General features: G+C 39.6%; 1 protein-coding gene across 1 annotated transcript; it reads left to right on the forward strand.

The window, feature by feature from the left end:
• The first annotated feature begins 2,826 nt into the window (after positions 1-2,826).
• On the forward strand, positions 2,827-18,063 carry tlcd2 (TLC domain containing 2). The gene is made up of 4 exons (XM_029517535.1): positions 2,827-3,415; positions 3,674-3,756; positions 6,058-6,140; positions 17,269-18,063. Exons 1-4 carry the CDS (start codon positions 3,237-3,239, stop codon positions 17,647-17,649), a joined length of 726 nt encoding a protein of 241 aa, XP_029373395.1. The 5' UTR covers positions 2,827-3,236; the 3' UTR covers positions 17,650-18,063.
• The last annotated feature ends 2,011 nt before the right edge of the window (positions 18,064-20,074 follow it).

Consider the following 20,074-nt stretch of genomic DNA (forward strand, 5'->3'; position numbering starts at 1 on the left):
GTGCGTGTCTCTGTGTGTGTCTGTGTATATGTGTGAGCGCGTGTCTATACCTGTCTCTGTGTGTATGTCTGTGTATATGTGTGAGCGTGTGTCTATATCTCTCTATTTCTGTCTGTGTATATGTGCGATTGTGTCTCTGTGTGTGTCTGTTTATATGTGTGAGTGCTCAAGGTCAGAGGTCAAGGTCTTGTGAGCCGTTTAAACTTTGAACGGCGTTTCTGTGACAAAGTATGACGAAGCAGCGAGGCTCCAAAGTGAGGTGGGTTTAATCCACAGCAACAGCTGCACACAGACCTGTGCTGAGGGACCTGCGGTTGCCACGGTGATTTGAGAATTCAGTCTGGTCAGAGCTGAGACTCCCTCCAAAACTCTCCCAAAATTGGCTTTTGACCACCTCCCGAACTGCTTCGAATTGCGAGCAAACCGTAGCTCCGTTCCCAAAAGCGAAAACACCGTGAGAGGCAGAAGAGTCTGGGGATTCCAGCAGTCTTTGTTTGATTTGAAAAGTCCTTAAAATGAGCGTGTAGGGACAGTGCGAAGTCAGAGTGAAATTGTTTTTAGTGAAACCTTGATTTGCATTGCAGTCAATTGGGGCAAAAGCAGGTGTTGCTGGCGCTCTGAGCGCAACTGTGTAAATTTGGTGAGGAGTAGAGCTGTCAAACTTAGATTTTATGAATCCCAAGACCTGTGTCTACGTTTTCCCAAAAAATCATTTGCCTCCCTTTCACGGTTTGGCCGTGAGCTCGAGTTAAAAATGAAAATGTGGGTGAATTTTTCACAGTGCTCTCACTCTAGTTAACGACCCTCTCCACTCTAACTTGGAGGAAAAAGTGAATCGGACTGCTCCTTTGAACGCTCGTAGTTCGAAAACCGTACAACTTAGGAGAAAAAGGTTTGATGTTCTGGAAAGAGCACAAGATTTCCTCCGTTTTGACGTTTGAATGACATTTCTAGGCGCATGTATGACTGAGCTACGCGACTGAGAAAATAGGTGAAATTCGGAGGCGATTTTTCTCCAAACCCCATTCATTCCTATGGAGAATTTTTGCTGGTTTTTTGGGAATAACTTTGGGAAAAATGGGAATATCGACTACCCAGAACTTAGCACACTTGTCCCGATCGAGCCGCACGTTTTGATATATATATTGTAGGGCTACGTCAAGCGGTACGGCCCGCATTAGCTGCCGAAAATGTGACGGAATAATAAAAATAAGAATATTAATAAGTATGGAGAAGATTAAGTAGTGCCTCGTGCTATGCACAGAGGCCACTACGTGGCCTCTGTGCTTATAGCCCGTGGCACTAAATTAATAATAAGTATGGACAAGATTAAGTAGTGCCTCGTGCTATGCACAGAGGCCACTTACTTCTACTGTGTAGAAGTAGTGGCCTCTGTGCTTATAGCCCGTGGCACTAAATAAACAAGGACTATATCAAGCCACATCACCATCCACTCACTCATAGAGACAATCAGATTACAACAGGACATAATTTTTCCTTGCGACGATATTTAGCGCACTAAATATAAAAAAGAAACAAAAAATATCCTTTAAGTTAATAGTTTTCCCGTTTCTGATGCCAAATAAAAAACCAGTAGGGAATGGGAGGAGCTTGTGTGCGCACCGACTCAGTGATCCCAAATGACTGATTCACTTCGGTGAGTGATTCATATAAACTCGACTCGGTGGAAACAATCGAGTTTCTCCTCACCATTGTTCGTTGAAACAAAACCGTCCGCGTGACAACCAGGCGGAGTCGCGCGCTCCAGCACGACTTCCTCCCCCCACGCCCACCGCCGACGGTCACGTGAGGTACGATGAATCGGACTAACCGATTTTATTTGTTATTTTATATATATTCCACAAACAAATAAAATCGATATATATATATACACACACACACACACACACATATATATATATATATATATAATATATATATAAAGTCGTGCACCAGTGCCACATTTAACCTTAATTTTTAAAAGTAACTCAGTTCCAGTTTTTATTTAGTATTTAGTGAGTTTGGTGAATGTGTGTGAGTGTGTGTGTGTGTATGGTGGAGGTATAATGGAGTAGAAGTATACGGTAGTATACAGTGAAAAATAACTCTGGAAATGAAAATGAAATGAAAAATGACTCTACATACTCAACTAAGGATCTTTATATATATATATATAAATATATATATATATATATATATATATATATATATATATATATATATATATATATATATATATATATTACACAAGACATTTCATGAAGGAAATAAGCGCTCAACAGGTGCTGTAGTGCACTGTACCAGTGCCACAAGGCCCTTAACCAGATGGTGGCACTGTGTTATTCATGTCCAAGCCCAATTCAGATATTAAGAATAAATGTGTTTAAAAAACTGGTTTAGGTGCAAAACTGTGTTTCATAATCAGTGTCTACCTTTGACTGCACTTTCTCGTTTTCCCGAGCTATAGTTAGTTTAAGTTTTTTTTTTTTTATTTAATCTATCAGTCTGACTATATTTGTAGAAATAGATCGTTTTTAATGTCCAGTGATGCAGACACAAGAAAGCTACTAAATGAAGGAAGCGTGAATGCAGAATATACATCCTTCAATGCATATATTTGGTATATGTATATATGTATGTTTACTAAGTCGACTAAATAGGCCAAAGAGCAAACTATATGTTTTAAATCTGTGATTAGAAGTGTGAATTCCGACGGCGTGAACGCCACACAACACGTGAAACCTGCTCTTGGCCACGCCCCTTTATAGTAGGGCGGGAGAGGCTGTTCGGTTTCTGCCCGCGTCAAAAAGTTACACAAGCTAGATGTTTTACAACAAGTCTGTTTCACAACAGAGAAGCGAAGATTGGTGTCAGTCAGTCACACCTGGGCCCGCAGAGCTTCATCCAGAGAGGGGGTGATTACAGAAAAGAATATATAAACTATCTGCCCCGGTCGGAGGTATTTAAAAAAAAATAAAATAAAATTTGACAGTCGCGTTCACGCCTCCTCAGTCTGGACAACAACCGCGAGGGAAACTTATTTTTTTCTCCGTTTTAAGGCTGCCCTTCGGGGTTCACGAGGACCGCAGACACACACACACACACACACACACACCGACTCAGACTCAGACAACATCTATCCCGCAGTCGTCCGTCCTTCCGGGGTCACAGCTTAAGGCCGCGTCCTCGCACATCGCGGACACGAGTGGGGCCGTGAAGTGGTCACCTTCTCAGCGATGGAGTTGAACTCGGTGCTGTTAACGACCGGCGGCTCCGTCTGCTTCTTCCGGCTGGTCAACACCGGGGTCGGTAAACTGCCCGTGCCTGACACCGCCCGCAGGAATGTGTGGAAATGGAGAAATATAGCCACATCCTTTGTGCACAGCTTCATCACCGCGATATGGGCCGTGCTTTGGTAAGTGGAACCTAATTAAAGCTCATTTACTGGCTTAGATATCCTTAATTTGTGTTTATTAATGGAAATTGGACTTTTAATAATAATAATAATAATAATAATAAAACATGAATGACCTGACTTTGTTTTTATTTTCAGAAGCTTACATGGAGTAGGTTTAATGTTAAGATACAATGGGAGTTGTGGCCTAAAAATATTATTCAAATAAGATATTTGGAAATTTTTTTTTAATCTAACCTGTTGCTTTAATCTTTTCAGCTTTTTCCTTCACCCACAGATGGCTGAAGATTTGATAGAAACTCATTCTGTGTTTTCTCATGCTTTGGTGTCCTTTTCAATTGGTGAGTATCACCTGAGCAGTGAAAACTGCTCAATTGGAAATTCAGTCCTTATCTGAAAGGACCAGCTCATTGGGGGCAGTTACATAACCTATATCAGCAGAATTTCTTTGGTGCCACGGCAATTTTTGGCATGAACAGTTTATGTAGTTCATGCAAAACATTTTATTTTTTTAAAGATGCCAAGGCATAAAGTATATTATTCAGATTATGGATAAACTCCACCCTTATATGTCGGTGCACTCAATCCCATCACTGGCACACTTAATATTCTTTATATTTTACTAATGAATGTAAATATTAGGCAAATTTGCTCATGAAATCTCCCACAAAATTGGTTTCCCTTGGCTTCACTTTACCTGTTGATATTTTTTCCCATTTGGATTCCATAATGTAGGCTACACCTTAATGTTTATAAACCATTTCAGAGGCTATTACTATGATATGAAAGAGCTTTTGTTTTCTTATTATATCTTATTTATTGGATCTGTGTGGGACGCCAAGGACTCCCCAAAAATACCCAGGATATTTGGCATTCTTTAAGGAAGCGCAGCCCGGGGAGCTGGCACAGTGAGGCGCAATGCCATATGTGAAGATCAATGGAAGGCTTTATGATCAGTCCCAGGCACCAGGCATGACCATGTACAGTCATGCGACATCACCAAGACAATTGCGCAAAAAGTCAGTTGATAAGTGCAAGCTGTCATCAGATACAAACACAAGAAGATTGCTTCTTCCAAACCCTCCCACCAGGAATGTGGCATGATTGTTTTGAGGCCTCGGCAAGTTGTGAAAGGAGACTTGTAGACCAGATTTGCGGATTCAGCCCAGTGTGGGATACCACACTGCAGACCTTGCAGTGACATGCCATAAATGATTGTCTAGTCCAAGAACAATACTATGGAAGTCATTGTCCATGAATAACTAGTGTATGGAGCAATTCATAAAAGTACCCATAATTCTATGAATGCCAAGTTTTGACAGACTGCTAAAAGATAACGTGCTGCAGGAACTCAGTTCAAGTATCAGAGTGAGTCAGGTGTTCTCTTCACCATCAGAGTCATGACGTCTGCATGTGCAGCCCAAAACCTGGTTGTCTGATTAACTGGTTTAAGAAAGGAATTCCATGTTCATGGAAACATGTTGGTGAGTTTCATTCCAGAAGAGCTATAATGAGCACAAGTAAATGTGTAATTTTCCTTGCTAGACACCTGCTTTTTCCTGGTTGGGTCATAATAAGTAAAAGGTTTGGCCATGTTTGTTTTCCTGGTTCCCAATGTAGGCCGTAGCTTTTCAGAGAAAGACTGTCTCAATCACAATCAGAACACATTATTTATCCATTGCTGGAAATTGTTGTGTTGTGTGTGCGCTCCGATTTACAGACCAAAAAAAACCCCCAAAAACGTTATGATAAATAAAATAGAATAGAAAGAAAATTAGATAGAATAGAAAAATTGAAATGAAATAATAAAGACAAAAAAATAGAAATAAAAATCGTTGTAGAGTACCTGGTTATTGCACAAGTGTTGAGGTATTACTCATCATGGCATTGTGGCAGCATATAAAGAGAATTAATAAGCTTAAAAAAAAAGTAAGATAATTTTTCCATTGTGTGTGCCAAAACATAATTATTTTTAATTTTACAACTAAGCATTTGAACACTGAATTATAGTTATTGTAATGAATGAATATTATTAAATCACAAGAGCAACACAAAGTCAACACAAATTCAACCTGTTTCCATATTAAACTTTCTCTTTTTGAAGGGTTAGACTGTTGGGAGGGAGTTGTCAACTGTCAAGTGTTCTCATGGAGCAAAGTAATTACACAGATTAAATTGTGAAAATGACCCAATCGAATTCTTGTTTGGAAACCCTGTTATGTTTATTTGGGCTTTGGTTGATAGCAAATACATTTATGGTGAGACAAATCCAAACATGCAATCACATTGAGAAAAGGGTCCTTGGATCATATTTGTGGAATAATGGGCTCATTTCCCAAAGCCCTAAGCTCCAGTGTACTTTCCCCATCCTCCATCTTCCATCCTCCATCGCCAACACTTCATTATTTTTGCAGCGTTCTGTAAAGCCGTCGCCATGGATACGGCTGGTGGCAGGGAAGGGCTGGGGGTGGTGGATATGAATAGCCCCTCTCCAGGAGACACCCTGGTTGCCATCGTTGTTGTCATGGAAGCACAGTACTGACACTTGATGAACTTGAGGCTGCTCTTGTCAAAAGATTCTGTTGTGTTTTGGTAGAGTAATGAATTGCTGTGCCTTAAAATGGTGATGTCGGTCTCTACAGGTTACTTCATCTATGACTTCTTTGACATGGTGCTGAACCAGAAGCTCAGCCAGTCCTGGGAGCTCCTCTTTCATCACATCGTGGTAGGTCCTCATGTTATGAAAGTATGTTCCATGTTAAAAATGAGATGTGAACCAAGATTTTATGTTTTGACCAAAGTTGTTTTACTTTGGCCCCCATTGACAGGAGATTATGTAACCTTAAGATCCATGCAAGGTCTCTTCTAGCTCTGCCATTCACCCTCATGAATTCAATGCACAGTGGAATTCAGGCACCAAAACCCAAACACACCTGTCACAAGTACAGGCATGGGGAAGACAAAATACTTGTTATTCTTGCTTAGAGACAAAGAACAAGTGAGAGAAGAACAAATAGACAACCATTCCAGTATGACACCCCCCCCCCCCCCCCCCCGCCGCTCCTGTCAAGCGTTCCTACCTTCTTTCATACCCTGAGAAAGAGGAACTCCACCCGACCGACTCCTTTTCGTCTTTTGCCATCCACTTAATCCCATAATAGCTTCTAATGGATCTAGTCATCTTCATGATATGGTGAGCCTCATGGGAGATATGTTCTTGAGGGAAGAACAGCTCAGAAAAGTTGACCTTTCCCTCAATTCTGTTTGTAATCACTATGGGTAATGAAGATGCAGTACAGGACTGCATCCTGAATGAATATCAGCTGCCTATGCCTCTGGCTATGTGAACTACATTAAGGATGATGCTGATCTTTGCCAAGCACTTGCTCATGTTGTTGAAGCGTATTAAATACCTAACAAGGCTTGTTTGATTATGTGTTCTGCTGCATTTGCTATTTAATTCAATAATAATAATAACTCAATAATGTTTTCATCCTGAACTGGCTGCAAATTTGTCTTTAGAATTTAGAAATCAGTACACATGGGATGGGGCTCTGTTGCATGAAGAAATATGCTCTAATCCAGAAAACATTTAAAGTGTAGGACTTATTTTTTGCTGCTACACTCTCTGATTGCACCTTAACGCTAAACTGGCACATACAGCCTATATACAAGTAAATCTGTGTAGCCTGGTGGACACAATCACGCGGCGTGTGCTGGTAGGTGTTTTTCTATATACTCATGGGTTTCCTGTGACAAATCAGCATGACAGATCACATGAATTATTTGTGTGTAATGAAATTGTATGACAAAGCTGCAGATTGGAGAAATGTTGCAAGATTTCCTTGCGTGTATGTATGTAGGGGATGGAAACTTTTCCATCAGGCTCAAGTGGCCCTGAATGTCACACTATACAGTAGATTGTACCCTTTAGCTAAAAGCAAAATGCAAAAAAACTTTGTACATTTTCAAATTTTCATTTTGTGCACCCTTCTTACTAAAGGGAACAGGCTAATAACAAAACATCTTAGTGCCAATCAAGAGAATCAAGAGAGTGGGAAGTTTCTCTGAATTTTTTCCCTCGTCAATCAGGTTGCTTCTGTGGTGGTAATGCTCTGTTGATATTAGTGCTGGAAATCTGACCAGGGTTTGATACAGTTAGTGGTTTCCCCCCCCCTTTTCAGAAAGTCTTGTTGTTGTTTTTGTTTTTTTTGTTTTTTTTCTCCACTCTGCTTCCTGGTAGTCTAATGAATGGGTGCTTTGGCCAGAGCAGCTGGCATCAGATTGTCACTAAAGTGTGGGAGGGGTGGAGATTCCTTTCTCATTCACATGGCTCTTTGTGCTGCTCTACTGGCTAACTCTTTATTTTTAACTCCTCGTCTCCCCATTGCACCATCATTAACATATTCCTTTCAGTGGTAGACACTCACATTTTTATGTGCCTTTCTAAAAGGCCATCCTCTTTCATCTCCTTTTTGATCTTGTCCTTGTCAGTTATTTTGGTGTTTGTAATGCAGTTATTACAAATTAGTTCATTTTGTTTGAAGTTTATGAAGGCTAAAGTGAGACAACCATGCCAGGGCTTGATTTGATAACCCAAATACACCAGTCATTGTAGTCTCAGGAGGTCTCCCAGGGATCCAACTGGTCATACAGTACAGGGAAGAGGACTGAAAACAGAAAGGTAGCAGCTTGACATCGATTTATTTAGAGTTCTAAGTCCAGTACAAGGTTAAATTAATGTGTGATAGCCCGGCAAACATGACCATATGTAGTATAGTATAGTGTATGCTGCATATTTTTCTGCATGTAAAGCACTACAAGTTACTAAACAGACAAGGTATTTTTTTATTATTCTAAAATCTGAACAATGCACATTGTGTGTGTGTCGGGAAAGGAAAACTTTTGAAAGCTGTGTCAACGATTGATGACATTAGCAGTCTTTTATGTTAACTGACATGCTGACAGATGTGAATCATAAAAGCAAGGCTGCATTCATGATTTTTCCATCACAGTTTGCGTCACTTGCCCAACCCTTTCAAACTCGTGTTATTTGTCTGCTCCGCTTTGACACCTTTTTTCTTCTTAGTGTTTGTCCGGTTGTTATACCCAGCTGAAGGGAAAATGTTATTATAAATGTTGTTGTTATTATTATTATTATTATTGTTGTTGTTATTATAGTTTTTCATTTTGTGCTCTGTTATGAGGCTTCCCTCTTCTGCACTAGCATATAGTTCAACAGCATGTGGTAGACCATATGTTTTGTTGATCCCTGTCGTGACTGTCCAGGAAAAATAACAAAGTCAAATATTCCATGGAAAAGATTTTCTTCCTTCATTTTAACTGGAAAGCACAGCTTCTGTCTGAGACACGTGTCAGCCCTGTCATAAACCCTCACGCTGAATGAGGTCCTGCCAGCCGCAACCCTACCTTTTCTTTGGAAAACAGGAAGTCCTGATAACTCTGCCTCTCATATTTTGTGATGAGAAATTCCGTTCCAAATTTTTGACTTGTGGTGTTGGTAGTAAATCATATTTGCCCTATTATTTTGTAGCACCTAGCTCTGACTTTCTCCACTTCAATCCCAGAAATATATTTTTCCTCTGGGTTCATCTTGCACCAACCTCAGAAATGAATGGAATTTGTCTCAGCTTAACAGGCTTGAAAACAGATACTTGTGGAGGGGTTGTGAATCTGTCCCACGCAGCCAACAGGGATTGCCACTTTTGGAAGAAAGAATATACTGTATTTGGTTTTTGGTTGTATTTTAACTGGAATACCACAGATCTCTACACTTTAAGATGTGTACAACACGATTATTCTGGATATCTGCTTCTGCCTTTTGCTCTCTCAGTTCCCTTTTCTTTGAGTCTACTCCTCCCACTAACTGCAGACTATCCAAGGAAGCACAAGCCTGCCAATAAAAACAACCAGTATGATCCTGTGTCATCCATCCACAGTCAACATTAAGTTTGATGGCTACCATTGTTGAGGAAGTATTGTCCATACAAACTAATCTGAAGCTTATTAGAGCTATTTCATGTGTGTACTCTAATGGTTCATCTTTGATATTTCATAGCAGCAAGTGATCTAATATGTATGGTATGTTTTTTCCACCCAGTCCATGAATATTTTTTCAGTCATCTGCAGTCTGACAAACTATGTATCACTCTGACTTATCATCATTGTGACAAACCAGTAGGAGCGAGTGTTACTATTTAAAATCTCCAGTGTAAGCATTATCCCTCCATCCGGGCCTTTTAAAAGAATCAGTTTTCATGCATTTCTCTCAGGATAAATAAAGTATTTATCCGTTTTCTACCATGAACTGCCACTTTAATTATAGTGGATCCCTCAGTCCCTGAGTGAAAAAGATACAGCGACAGTAACATTGTGCTGCAATCGGTGGTGGAGGAATGTTTCAGAGTTTTGGCGGGTAAACATCATTGTGTGTGTGTGTGTGTGTGTGTGTGTGTTCGTTCGTGTTCTCAGCTGTCTCATGGCTGGGGAACCCCAGGAGGTACCCCCCCTTTTGTGGAAATACAGGCAAAAGGACAGACATCTGGTCTCCACATGAACATCAGACTACCAAGAGACACAAACAGAGGAAACCCTTTTTTCCTTAGAGGGCTTCTGCAGAAATGTGTGACCCCCCCCCCCCCCACACACACACAAACACGTTTCTGCGCTGCAGCTTTAATCCATATATCACACAGACTGCCTTGTTACCAACCCCCCTGCCCCTTCCCTTGTGCAGTGTCCCCCCCCCCCCCTGCACAAGCTACTCTGCAGCTTGTACCACCCCCTCACATGGATACATGGAGCCTCTGTGTAGTAGTAGTAGTAAATGTTCTTTTTGTGTGGTATTTTTCTCTAGTCATTCTCTTTCATTCTTAAATGTAAACAGATGGAAAAATTTCACTCATCTAATGTAAAGGTGACAAAGAGCAAAACCCGTACTGCCGTGGAAGCAGGTCCCACCCCTCCTTAGCAGTGCTTGCTTTTGTAAAGGACCCTTAAGTGATACTGTCTTCGTCTCGCGCGTCCACAGAAAAGTCAAACCTACATATGCCATGCTAACCAAAGAAGCTGAAGACTGGAAAAAGTGCTAAAAAGCTGATGGCATTTGTTCACAGTAGGCAGCATTGAACGAGGAATGCTGTTAGTGGAAGCATCCATCCATTATCAGCTTTCTAATATGGAGGGAGTTTACAATACCTGCTGTTCCTGAAAAGCAAGGGCCCGAGCACCTAATGGCTTAGAACCACGGAACAAACTTGTTTGAAATTCTGCTGCTGTAAGAATACCAGAGTACTGACGTATGTTTTCAAAACAGTATGGGTGGGTACGCAAGCATGGGAGAGTATAGTGGAGAGCAACCTCACATTGAATATTTTTAGTTCTATGAATGAAAAGAACGTGGACTTTAAAAGATTTTGCTCATTGTATCCATTGATGAGATCATTTCTGGATCTCTCATTTGTGATAAAATTGTAACGCAAGTGATGTGTATTTCTTCTTTTCTTCATAGCCAAAGTTAAACAATGTAGTTTCATATCGTAACACTGACAATGTTAAATCCTCAGACCTCCATAGATTTCTGGTACATCCTGGTCCTTATGTACATTAACGTGCACTGCAGAAATGGTCTCTTAGTCATTTATCTTCCTTAAAGAAACTAAAGTGGCTAAAGTCACTTTAGCCACTTGGCTAGAGGAAGCTAAATGGCTAAGACATCCAGTACACTCAAATCACAGCTCCTCCCTTCACAAACTGTAACTGAATCCAAGAATTTATTGTGAGTCACTGAAACACACCTATTGAATTAAAGAGCTCTCAGTTTTTGAAATAGCAGACACACCCTTACACATTAGACCCAGGCAACGCTAACGCCAGCTTCTAATTAGATGTCTGTGACACTGAGGCCAGGATTTCTCATGCTGGGTCAGCTGACAAGAGTTAACACAAGTTGCATGATGTTTGTCATGACCTCCATTATTCGGTGTGTGTGTGTGTGTGTGTGTGTTGTGTTTATGATAATCGCTGACTGTCCAAGCTGAACATCCCTTCTTCAATTTTCTCTCAGAGACTTTAGGGCTTTATAACCTTTTCTCTGTTAGTGCCCTCCCGATAAGGTTCACTATTCCCTCTGATTCCTTTATGACATGCATTACTTGTCCCATATATTTTAATGCCCCATTCATTTTTAACATATTTTTAATATGTTATTGTCACGATGCAATATCATATCTATCTACGTGGGAATTTTGAGGCCTAAATAATAATTATGTTTCACGCACAATGATAATTACATGGAAATTCAAATGTAGGAGATTCACCTGCTGTTTTTCTGGTTCACACATACATCTCTGAGGCAGAGTTAGTGCACAAGATCACTGAAACAATTAAGGAAACTGAACAAGCTCATTAGCACTCTCAGATCATGAGTAATCATTTGTAATCATTTATGTCCTGCTATGTGCCATCAATTTACTGAGGTCTGCTGCCACTTCTCAGTTGGTGCTGTTTCTGTATTTAGTTGTTTGGCTCGATGGTCTCTGTTCCGACCCAAATAAGCCCAGATCCTCCATGACTGACATAATTCAGATAACTGTCCGACAGTTTTCATATATTTAGTTTGAATGAGTAAATAATGTACTACCCTTTACATAATGTTAACATTTTTTGTAATATCCCAACTTTATTATATTTTACTAATACTTTTATGGACAAAATACCACTTTACATTTTAATTATTTAAAGCAGTGCCCGGCCCCCAAAAACAGCAACCTAGTGATTAATTAAAGATCTCAGGCCAGGAAGGGAAAAAAAAACAGCTCTTCCCCACAGCCAACACGTTCCCAGTAATTGTATCATCATATTCATTTCACTGAAAGCTGTGGATAAAAACCAAATAATCACTTTTCAGCATGGTGACAGCCTCCTTTCTCATGTGAAAAATATCTCTAGTTTTCCTCTTCTGGCAGTTTTTACGAGCACATTAACACACTGTCACAACTAAGTAATATTTGGGATGCATTTAATCATTATTTGACATGCAATGGTGTGAATGTGTTCTGTCATGTTGGTGTGAGTCATTGAAAGGTTTCTTTCTTTCTCAAACGAGTTTGTGTGTGTGCTGTTGTTTCTTGTAGTTCTGAGTTTTTGGGGCTAACTTGAAATGTACCCATCTAGCTATTTATGTAGTGCGTAACAGCGCTACAAAAAACAGCAAAGACATGCTAGAAAAATAAAATGGTAAAGACGCAAAAGCATTGCCATTTTTCATGAAATAAAAGAGATGCGGTCCCCTTCAAAACAGCTTGCTGTCATTTTGGCTCTTGGCGTTTGGTTTTTAGCTTTATCTGACCATGTGTCAATATACCCTCTGAATGCTGATTACCATATTGGCTCATTTAAAAAAAAGCACAAACATTTCATTATTTGCCATCTTTACACAAACCTTTTTATCACGTGAACTTTACTCTGTTGCCTGCCTCTCCTGTGGTCAGTGTGATTGTTTCCCCTGAAAATACCAGAGCCTCTTTCTTATCAGGTTTAACAATCTTCACATTACTGTTTGCTCTACCTTCCTACCAACTTTGCACTCATCCCCCACCCCCTGAAAGTAGGACAAGATGGTCCCTAACCAGGTCGTAAAGAACATTTAATTGAGCCCACAGGGAGCACATGTAGGAAACAAACACCCATATCACCTTGTTTTTCATCCCTTTGCTTAGATTTTACACTGATGTCTACAACAGTAAAAGTTAATGTATATTAGACAAGTCCAAAGGTTAAATGCTGCTAATTTCGCTTGCTTCCCTCCCATTTAAAACCTAAACCACCTACCTCAGTGAGCATATGTCGCTGGCCACTTTATAACACAACTTGTTAACTTTATTGATATAGGCTACAAGACAACTTTTTTTTTAAAGATCATTAAGATGTTGAGATTTATTATACACTGATAAATGCAGAAACTTCTCTTGTCCAAATGTTCACACTATAGTGCCCATCAGTGGGTCTTCTGGTTGTTGAGGGTCATATGCATGGTCTGTCTGTTTAACTCTCTCTAACTGGACCGTATTGAATGGGCTGTTGAATGTGACAGCCAAGCGTCAGCAGAGCTTAGCAGGACAAATCCAGCTAACGCTGAATCATTGATAGATCCAGGGACAGGGGATTACTGGGACGCCCACAGCTTGGGGGAGATGCCCGTGCAAAGTGTTGAAGCTGTCCCCTCAGGACTTCATCCACGTTGACAGGGAGAGCAGCCAGGGTGAGGTTTGGTAGGCTGCTGCTATCTGATTGGCTGCCGAGCTTCATGGGGCCATTGTCATCTAACGATGGCATGATTTGGGGATATTTGTTGTTGCCCTTTTGACTTTTGCTGTTATAACCTTGTAAACCAATAGTCAGATGTGATGTGTGTGATGTGCATAAATACTGCTGTGAGCTGTTCTGCTAACAGTGTTTGATCCAAGATTGGCTAACTGTCATTGGCTGATAGAGCATGACACCAGAAAGTAATAAAAACAGAGTTCACCACAATAAAACTAGATCCATGTGAAAGAGGAACACAGTAATATGAAATGCTGAGGAAAACTCAGGAAATGCAACATAATGTCCTAAATGAATAAAATTTTGATATGATTCAGTTTAATCAAGTCAAATAATCTATAGACGACTTGACCCATCCTGCTCTGTGAAATGTATTTTATCCGCATAAATATTTGTAATAACAATTTAACATTGTACTGGGGACAAATGTGTGTTTTCAGTTAGGTCCAAATAAGGTATATCTAATTCAGGCTTGCTATTTGTGATACATTTTCAGTTTCTCTAGATTTTAACTGTATCATCGGGTTTGTCCTCTTTCTTCCCAGATCAAAGTTGATGTGGCTCAAGCTGGAGATCAGTATTTGTGTGTACATAAGTGTTGACAACACACGTATAAGAACACAGGCGTGTTAAAAGGCTGACTTTATTGTGCTTTAAAATGATTCATGTTTAGACTTTTGTGGACTTCGTTTTTCCAAGTCATACGACTTATGACTATTTGGTGCAACATCTTCTGCTAGCAACATAAAAAATTTAAATGAATTGCCATATTCTGAAGCTTTTGCAGAGGTGTGTTCATCTTTCCTATAGATATGCAACGACTGCAACCATTATTGTGAAAGGTGAGTTATGAAACACCTTGTTTATGATTCACCCACGTTGCACCTGTCCTTCTATTAAATAAAAAACTTTAAAATTCATGGGAGAGTGAAACTGCAGCTTGATCTCACACATGCGTTAGGGCGTCTGTGTGTGGCTTTCTGTTTGTGTTGCTCAACACAACACTTTAACTGTTGTCATTGAAATTTGTCACCAGCTTTGTCTGTCATCACTGTTAATAACCGAGAACAAGTGAATAGTGTGGTTTTCTTTAGTGTGGCTGACTTATGATGTGTGTGTGTGTGTGTGTGTTTGAATTAGTCCTTAAATCATTGTCGTTTTACGGCCCAGCCACAGAATTTGCAGGGATATGAGCAGTGAAGCCTTTGGGGTGGTGGTCTGTCTGGGCGGCAGCTTTGTCCATATTATGTGTTGGTTAAAAACCATTCGGTGAACAAACGTGTTGAACGTTAATGTGGACAGGGTTGGTGCTGCTGACTTACCTCACGTGGCTTGTTTTCCAATCTACCACAAAATATCACATGACACCCTGTGACTTCATACAGAGCAACACAGCCACAAAAACAAGATGTTTCCCGCACTCATCTGTGTCTGATGGAAGAGGTCACTCTCCCCCACTGCTGTCTACCACATGACTTGCATTAACTAAACGAAGACTTGACTTTCTGTGGGCGGCTCTCCATTTGTACTGCTCCTTTTACAGTCCACCGTCCACTTGTCATTAGTAAACATAGCAGCACAGCAGGTAACAAGTCTGAACTCTGGGGGGCCCCCAGCTGCACTATGAGTGTGCTCAGACTTTGAATGGAGCTGTTGAAATGTCAGTGAGCTCCAGCTCCTGTGCAGAGTTGGCTGATCAGCTTGTTGCATTATAAACATGTTTAATAAATCAGAATTTACACCTGCAACACCGCGGCTGTGAGTTTGTTCACAGCATTTACTTCTGTCAACATATCAGACACTGTACATAATCTTTCCTCCCCAACTCCCCCAGTGTCACAGCAACAAACAGGATCTGTTGAATCATGTTGCTGCCACCTTGTGGAGTTTATCGCTCAGATTACATCGTTTAGCGCTGCATGACACAGATGGCTGATGGGAGCTTCAGTCTTGGAAAAGTCTGGAAAACACTTCACCTAAGTTTATTTTCATTCCCCTCTTAAAGCTAAGAGAGATGCACTCAAATAGTGTAACTAGGATGAAGATCAAAATGGAAAATTTTGAATATTTTCCTTAATTACTCACAGAAATTATATTTTTATGAGTGACTTAGCTTAGTTGTAAAATCGAGTACAATAGTAGAGTTATAAATAAAACGGAAGCGATGAGATAGCTTGCTCTAAACTTTTTGTTTTCGTGACAGTAGTAATATCTCATTTTTAAGGATTAGTGTGTTTTAAGCGTCTTTCTTTTCTTTTCTTTTTTTGTGTTACACATACTAATTTATTGTGGAGTTATTTTGGCCTTTGTGTTTGTATCAATCACATTTTATTCAGGTATGAAATATTGTTTTCAAGCACTCTACACTGCATGCACAATTATTAGGCAAGTTGTATTTTTGAGGATTAATCCAAAATGTTAAACCCTCAAACCTGAACATTTAAGTAGTAAATGTGAAGTTTTGGCTTTCTTAAGAGAATATCTAAATGCACACCATTATTAGGCAACTATTAGTGTGCAGAATTATTATGCAACTAAATGAAAAAACAAAGATTTTTCCCATCTCACTTGTTTATTTTCACCTGTGAAAATGAGGATAATAAACAAACAAAAAATTTACAAATAAACATTTCTGAAATTTTGGGGAAAAACAAAAAACCCTCAGTGACCAATATAGCCACCCTTCTTTTCGATAACAGTCACAAGCCTTCCATTCACGGAGTCTGTCATTTTCTTCATCTGGTCAGATGCTTGCCTGCTTAAGAAGGGCCCAAAAGTTCTCAATAGGGTTTAAGTCAGGTGAAGAAGGGGACCATGTCATCAGTTTTCATCTTTAAGGCCTTTACTGGCCAGCCATGCAGTGGAGCACTTTGATGCATGCGATGCAGCGTTCTTCTTGAAAGATGCAGACTTTTTCCTGTACCACTACTTGAAGAAAGTGTCTTCTAAAAATTGGCAGTAGGTCTGAGAGTTGATTTTGAGTCCATTTCCAACCCAAAAAGGTCCAACTAGCTCATCTTTAATAATGCCTGCCCATACCAGTACCCCACCTCCACCTTTCTGGTGTCTGAGTCGGAAGTGGAGCTCTGTGTCTGTCTTTTTTTCTCAACACGTTTCTTGTGACTTGACTATTTGCAACAAAACGTTTGATGGTTCTGTGATCACGCCCCAATGTCTTAGATATTTCCAGAGTGCTGTATCCCTCTGAATGACTTTTTACAATTTTTGACTTTTCAGAGTCAGTTAAATCTCTTTTTTGGCCCGTTTTTCCTGAGGAGAAGAATCTGCCTAATAATTATGCACACCTTGATATAGGGAGTTGATCTCCTTAGGCCACACACTTCCCTTGTTACATAAACACACATCACCTGATATGCATTAAATGCAATAAGCATTCAAGTTTATACAGCTTGGAGTTGGAAATTATGGATAAAATGATATGATCAAAATAATGACTTGCCTAATAATTGTCCTCCTCCCTATCTTTTTCTGCTTGTCTTCTCCGGTAGGTGATCACTTGCTTTGGTCTCTCTGTGCTGTCGTGTCGCTATGTGGGCTTTGCCGTGGTGGCCTTGTTGGTGGAAATCAACTCGGTGTTCCTCCACCTCAGACAGATGTTGCGTATGGCCAACATTGCCACAGGTACGCTGTACCGGGTCAACAGCATGATCAACCTGGGCACGTACGTGGTCTTCCGCATCAACACGCTGGCCTGGATGACCCGTTGGCTGGTGCTCAACAGAGACAAGGTGCCCCTCCTAGCTTACACACTGGGCAGTGTCGGCATGGCCATCATGACGGCCATGAATATCGTCCTTTTTTATCGGCTGTTCAGGAGCGACTTTTTGAAGAGCAGCACCCGGGAGACCAAGAGAGACAAGGAGATGTAGGGCGAAGAGGAGACACCAGAAGGATTTACTTTCAAAAACACACTCATTGCTGTAAGTTAGCACCGTGTGGCTCAGATTTTGTGATATCTGGCCTTTATTTAGTTTGGAGACGGGATACAACCGCACAAGGTGTAACCTATGGGCCTCATTCCAAACACAAATCCTGCTGCACTGAGAGCTACTTCTGCCTACCAGTTGTAGTTTTTTTGAGAGTTTTGGCTTCCGTGCTCAGGTGTGTCTTTCATCATTTAGTGCCATTAGTGGCTCTCCAGCAACAGATGGAGGATTTTTCATATGAACAATGCGAGGCCTCTTAAAACAACCAACAGCCTGATTGTTTTAGTTAAATCTCCTCTAAAATGTAGCTTATGGTAAATGATTTCACACTGTTTGCAAAACAAACTAGATATATACTATATGTATTTTATATATATATATATATATATATATATATATATATATATATATATATGTGTGTGTAGTATATATTTAGTATACAATATACATACTCTGTTTTGGGTTATCTCATAATCTCATAATAAAAAGTTTATTTACCACTGATTTAAAAAAAAAAAAAAAAAAAAAAAAAAAAAAGAACCCTTCTGTTGTGTAACACTAATACTACGCAGGTGAATATATCTTTTTTTTGTTTTTTTTTTTTCTTTTCATTTCTGCCAAATGTACTCAACTAGAAACCGTCTGCTACCTCACAGAGCTTGAAATCATTTTTTGTATCTTTCTAAAACAAGCTTTACTGTCAGTGTTTGGTGAGTTGTTTTTCATCCAAGAAGAAAAACATTAGGACAAACATAGCAAGAAAGGTTTTGCAGTAAATCCAACAAGAACTGACCTGATGATGAAAAAATACTAAATGCTGAAATAAAACAAATCTGAAACAGTGCAGATACGCATGATATTTAGCAGATTAACAATTACAGTCGTTTCATGTCTTGTCATATCATTAAAACCGTTCTGGAAAAAGACTTGCCAAAGCAGAAGAAAGCAACAAATCAGCCATGGTGGCTTTTAGTAAAGTAAACTTGAAATCTGTAAGATGACAGGAGAAGAGAACAAGCAAAATGACCGTAGATAGTTCTTTATTACCAACTAATATAATTACTTTCATGGTATGTGTTTATTTTTATAGTATCCAACTTTTCAGGAGGAGATTGTCGACAGGCAGGAATTATTATTATTCATGTGGTCTATAGAGGACAGCACCCCGTCACCTCGGGGGCTGAGGTGACGTTATAAAGTTCACTGTACCATCCTTTTAGATCTGTGCCATCCTGCCTTTGATTTGAAGTTGCCAATTGTGTCTGAGTTGCGTCAATCCAGAACATTGGTCCACACAAGGCTACTCTCAGAGCTGTCTACTGCGCCAATTCACCTCATCACAAGCCTTTCATGGCCTAAAAATATTTGACACCATTCATATATGTCATTTTTTTGTGTATGTCCATTGCCTGAGAGGTTTAATTGTGTATTTTTTTATTTATTTGTGCTTAAAATAAGTTGGATTAAAGATGGAACGAACACAGTGTTCAATGAATTTCCCTGTTGTGAAAAAATTGATAATATTGAAAAAGATGTATAAGTTATATTGCTGTGGAACATTTTTTCCCACTTTGGGTGGTGATTTTTTTTTTTTTTTTTGGGGGGTGTGGGGAGGGGGGGCTGCGATTGGCTGGATGGTTTTGCCAACTAAAAATGTTTTGACAAAGTGTTTATAAGCTTGATACTTATTAAAGTGATTGAAGTCCTAAAATGTACTGAGTTGAAGTTTAAAACAATAAATTAGACCCAAAATGTAAATTCACATTATAAGCTTCAGTAAGGCGCTTTATTGTTAAAATGCCACATTAAACTGCATTTCTTTCAGACATATAAACTGCCAGATGTGTGTTTGTAATGCATTAACTGACACAAATTTATTTCTTTGTTAAATCAAGACATCACTGCACTAAACAAACAGCACTGTTTGGGAGGAAATCAGTAAATAATGAATTACTGTTGCTGTTGCTGATTCCCAGTTTCCCCTTTAAATATCTGCCTTGAGTTTTTATTGTGAAAGGGGGTGAGTTGTTTTTTGGTTTTTTTTTAATCCAAATTCATGACATTTTTGTGCAGCTTTGTGGTTGTAGTGAAGACAACTTGTGACTATTGAAGTTTTGTCTGACAAACATATTTGTGAATGTTTTGTTGGAGGTGGAGTATAAGATTTAGACATTATGTGAGTGAAATCGTAATTGTTGCTGTTGCTGTATGCTTTTAGATATTTGGTCAAACATAACAGCCCAAGTGACGAGGCTTCCCCGTAGAAATATCCAAATGGCAACGAGGTATAATTTGTGCTAAAATATGCTACTTCATTGCAGTTCTCACACATTATATGGGTTGTGGAAACAAAGAAAATAACAGTTGT

The sequence above is a fragment of the Echeneis naucrates genome, chromosome 13, assembly GCF_900963305.1.
Source record: "Echeneis naucrates chromosome 13, fEcheNa1.1, whole genome shotgun sequence".
In the NCBI taxonomy this organism is placed as follows: Eukaryota; Metazoa; Chordata; class Actinopteri; order Carangiformes; family Echeneidae; genus Echeneis; species Echeneis naucrates.